This window comes from Micromys minutus, assembly GCF_963924665.1.
Source record: "Micromys minutus genome assembly, chromosome: 22".
NCBI classification, from domain to species: Eukaryota; Metazoa; Chordata; class Mammalia; order Rodentia; family Muridae; genus Micromys; species Micromys minutus.
In genome coordinates, this window is record NC_137957.1 from 2,770,807 (window position 1) to 2,775,001 (window position 4,195).

The 4,195-nt window shown below is 45.6% G+C and overlaps 1 protein-coding gene across 1 annotated transcript; it reads left to right on the forward strand.

Moving 5' to 3' along the window:
- Nucleotides 1-365: 365 nt before the first annotated feature.
- OR7C2 (olfactory receptor family 7 subfamily C member 2) lies at nucleotides 366-1,328 on the forward strand (the record flags this gene model as incomplete). The annotated part of the gene is made up of 1 exon (XM_080935936.1): nucleotides 366-1,328. One exon carries the CDS (start codon nucleotides 366-368, stop codon nucleotides 1,326-1,328), a length of 963 nt encoding a protein of 320 aa, XP_080792062.1.
- Nucleotides 1,329-4,195: the final 2,867 nt, after the last annotated feature.

Below are 4,195 nucleotides of genomic sequence, written 5' to 3' on the forward strand. Positions count from 1 at the left end.
TCCAGTTATTGGTCTTGGTAGAATAGGCCTTTGCATACTGAGTTATTTTACCAGCATAATACTTTGGGCTTTTTCAGGGTCTTTTTTTTTTCTTTTGTTCTGTTTTTGATTGGGGTATTTTGAGACAGACTCTCTCTACTTAATTCTGGTTGTTGTAGAACTCTCTCTGTAGAACAGACTTTAAGTTCAAACTCACTAACATCTGCTGGCCTCTGCCTTCCAAGTGCTGGGGTTAAAGACATGTGCTACAGTGCCCAGCTAATACCTTAGGTTTTAATAAAATATATTAGGATTATTTGGCAGAGTCCACCTGAGATGAATTTGCACCATCTTTTTCTCTCCTTTTGGATAATCCCAGCAGTGCTATGGAAAGAGAAAACCAAACAGGAGACAGAAACTTTCTTCTCCTGGGATTCACAGAAGACTCTGACATGCAGTCCTTCTTCTTTGGGTTGCTTCTTTCTATGTACCTGGTCACTATCACAGGCAACTTGCTCATCATTCTGGCCATCATTTCAGACCCTTACTTGCACATGCCAATGTACTTCTTCCTCTCCAACCTGTCCATAGCTGATATTGGCTTCACCTCCACCACCATCCCAAAGGCTCTGCAGAATATACGCACACAAAGCAAACTCATCTCTTTCACAGGCTGCATCACACAGATATTTTTTTTCATTCTGTTTGGATGCCTGGACAATTTACTCTTAACAGTAATGGCCTATGACCGCTTTGTGGCTATCTGCCATCCCCTGCACTATGTAGTCATCATGAATTCTTGCTTCTGTGGGATGCTGACTCTTGGATCGTGGATAGTCAGTGTCATGAGTTCCCTGCCTGAGACCTTGACCGTGTTAAGGCTATCATTCTGTACAAACATAGAAATTCCACACTTTTTCTGTGATCTTCCTGAAGTCCTGAAGCTTGCCTGTTCTGACACCCTTGTTAATAATATTGTGATATATTCTATAACTATAGTCATAGCTGGTTTCCCATTTTCTGGGATTCTATTGTCATATTCTCGGATTTTCTCCTCCATTTTAAGAATTCCTTCAGCTGGGGGCAAGCACAAAGCCTTGTCTACCTGTGGGTCTCACCTATTGGTGGTCTTCTTGTTTTATAGCAATGGTCTTGGGGTCTACCTTAGCTCTGCAGCCACATCATCTTCTAGAATGAGTCTAGTCGCCTCACTGATGTATACCATGGTCACTCCCATGCTAAACCCCTTTATCTACAGCCTGAGGAACAAGGACATGCAGAAGGCCTTGGGAAAACTCCTCAGGAAAATCATGCTTCTTGGCGAAAGGACCATAGCAGGATTTCCATAAGAAAAAATCCCATGAAATTAGAAAACATACACCCCATCATCTAATGTGCTGGCTACATTTTTCCTAAAATAAGATTTATGTTGTTTTTTTACTTATGTATGGAGAGCGGGTGTGGCGATAATTCCAAGATGGCGCTTGGGACTCGGGCCAAGTCCTGTGACTGCCCCCTGCCTTCCTCCCACTCCTAAATACAGCCACGTCATTCCTTTAAGCTGCGCAGGTGCACCCATGATGCGAGATCAGGCCAGATGACGCGGACCTATGAACTGCAGCCACTCAACATGGACTGAGGAGGTGGAGTTGAGAGAGGATAAAGGGACTGCGCTTGGGGGCAGAGACTTTTCACTTGCATGCTGTAAGGTTCCTGAATAAAGCACTTTGAGAAGAAAGCTGTGTCATCTCTCCTTTTCTGCTGGTCGGGACGGTAGCCTGCACTGGGAAACTGTTCAGAACTCATCGTGGTCAGGGTGACTAGTCAGTAAGTTCCCAGGTAAGTGGGACCATCAAGGTTCTTGGCTTGAGACTATAAAACTCCCCACTAGAGGGGACGAGGAAGGCTCCCGGTTTGAGAAAATAAGGTTTCTGGTGTAGGGACAAGTTGCACCAAGCACAATGGGAAACACATCATTGGCTCAGACTGTTCACCAAGCCCTTAAAGATCTGCTACTGCCAGTGTGGAAATTAGTAAAGAATTGCATAGGGGATGAGGAAAAGTGTAGTGCAGAGTTAAAGAAGGGGAATGAGGCATTGAATCAGGTTAGGGAGGAGCGATCTCAGAATTCAGAAGCTGGAGGAGATTCTAGAGAGGGAGACCTGTCAGAAGACGATCTAGAGAGCATCGCAGATAGCCTAGAGAAAGTGAAGGTAAAAGTAGAACCATCAGCTCCGGGGCCACCTCATCTGCCTCTGTATGCTCCGGCTGGAGTGGAGGGGCGTAGTCTATACCCGAAAACCTGGAGGGAGCTAAAAGCCCAATGTTTCCCTGTATTTCAGGATGCACAGGGCAATCGCTCCCATGAACCATTAGACTGGAAGGTTGTCCAGAGGCTGGCAGAAGGAGTCCATGCATACGGGGTCAATGCCGCTTATGTAGTGGCACAGTTAGAATCCTTACACCGCTTCTGCATGACTCCTAGCGACTGGCAAAATCTGATCTCAGGATAGTATTTAAATTGGAAGGCTTACTATAATTTGCTGTAGAGCAGGCTGTTTTTAATGCCCACAATGGACAGCCTGCATGGGATCAAGATATGATAATGGGACAGGGGAGGTTTGCAGCAGCACAGATGAATTATCCAGTCCAGGTGTATGAGAAGATTGACATCATAAGAATCAGGGCATGGAAATCTCTACCCAATAGAGGGGAGGTGAGTGGGAACTTGACCAAGATCCTCCAAGGGCCCACTGAGCCTTTTGCAGATTTTGTAGCCAGAATAATGGAGGCCAAAGGTCGGGTTTTTGGAGACCCTGATACTGCCATGCCCCTCTTGAAACAGCTTATCTTTGAACAATGTACTAAGAAGTGCAGACAAACCATTACCTCCTACAAAAGCAAAGGGCTAGAAGTGTGGATGAAGTTGTGCAGGGATTTAGGAGGGCCTTTGACCAATGTGGGGCTGGCTGCTGGGGTTATGCAGATGTTCCAAGGTAGAAATGGCCAGAAGAATAACTGCTTTGCATACGGACAGCCAGGCCATATGAAACGCCAATGCCCACAACGGGGCAGGGCTGACAGGCAGCGCCTGGGCTGTGTCCAAAATGCAGAAAGGGGAACCATTGGGCCAATGAGTGCCAATCCGTAAAAGGCATACAGGAACAACCACTTAATCCTGGTGCACAGCCAAAAAACTGGAGACAGGGCCCTCTACCCCAGGGCCCTCAAATATATGAGGCAGTGTCGAAAGGATGGCCAAACAAGAGTCCCCCAGTGAATTGGGGCTGCCCCAGAGAGCAACAAAGGGGAGTGCAGGACTCGACCTCAGTTCCACCACCAGACTCATCCTGACCTCCCGGATGGGAACCCAATTAGTATATACAGATTTTAAGAGTCCTTTACCTCCTGATACAGTGGGATTAATATTAAAAGGAAGTTCTGTTACTATGCAAGGTCTTATAGTTCATCCTGGAGTGATGGACCCAGATTATACTGGACAGGTTAAAATAATAATGTCTTCCTCCAGAGGCATTTATGCTATATCTCCTGGGGATAGGGTAGCTCAATTGCTCCTCTTACCCAGCTATCATTCTAAATTTCCTGCAAAAGATCTAAAAAAAAAAAAGTAAGGGTTTTGGTTCCACAGGAGTCTCTAATGTCTTTTGCTCCTTAGATCTTGACACCTGGCTACTGTTAAAATTATCAATTGGAGGGAAATCCATATCTGGCCTCCTAGACACTGGTGCTGATCGCAGTATTATTAGCATCAAGGATTGGCCTACAGGATGGCCAAGACAACAATCAGAGCAAACATTGAGAGGTCTAGGATATGCTCAGATGCCAAAAATGAGATCCCGCATGTTACAGTAGAAAGATGATAAAAGATGCTCTGGGGTATTTCAGCCATATGTGTTAGCCATCCCCGTGTCCCTATGGGGCCCCAACCTAATGAAAAAAAATGGGCTTTGTCTTGACCAATGAGGGATGCTATAGCACACAAGCCCTAGAGATGATGAGAGAAATGGGCTATATTCCTGGAAGGGGACCAGGCCGCTACCAGCAATTCTTTTAATGTATGGTTGCTGTGCAGAGTGAATGGTAGCTGTACAGATTTTTCTGCTTTGAGTATGCTGATGAATGGGGGTTGAAGTAATACAAGCTTTCATTAGAACAGGTCTGTGGAATTTGAGACCTCTGTTTCTCAGTGTGCTGG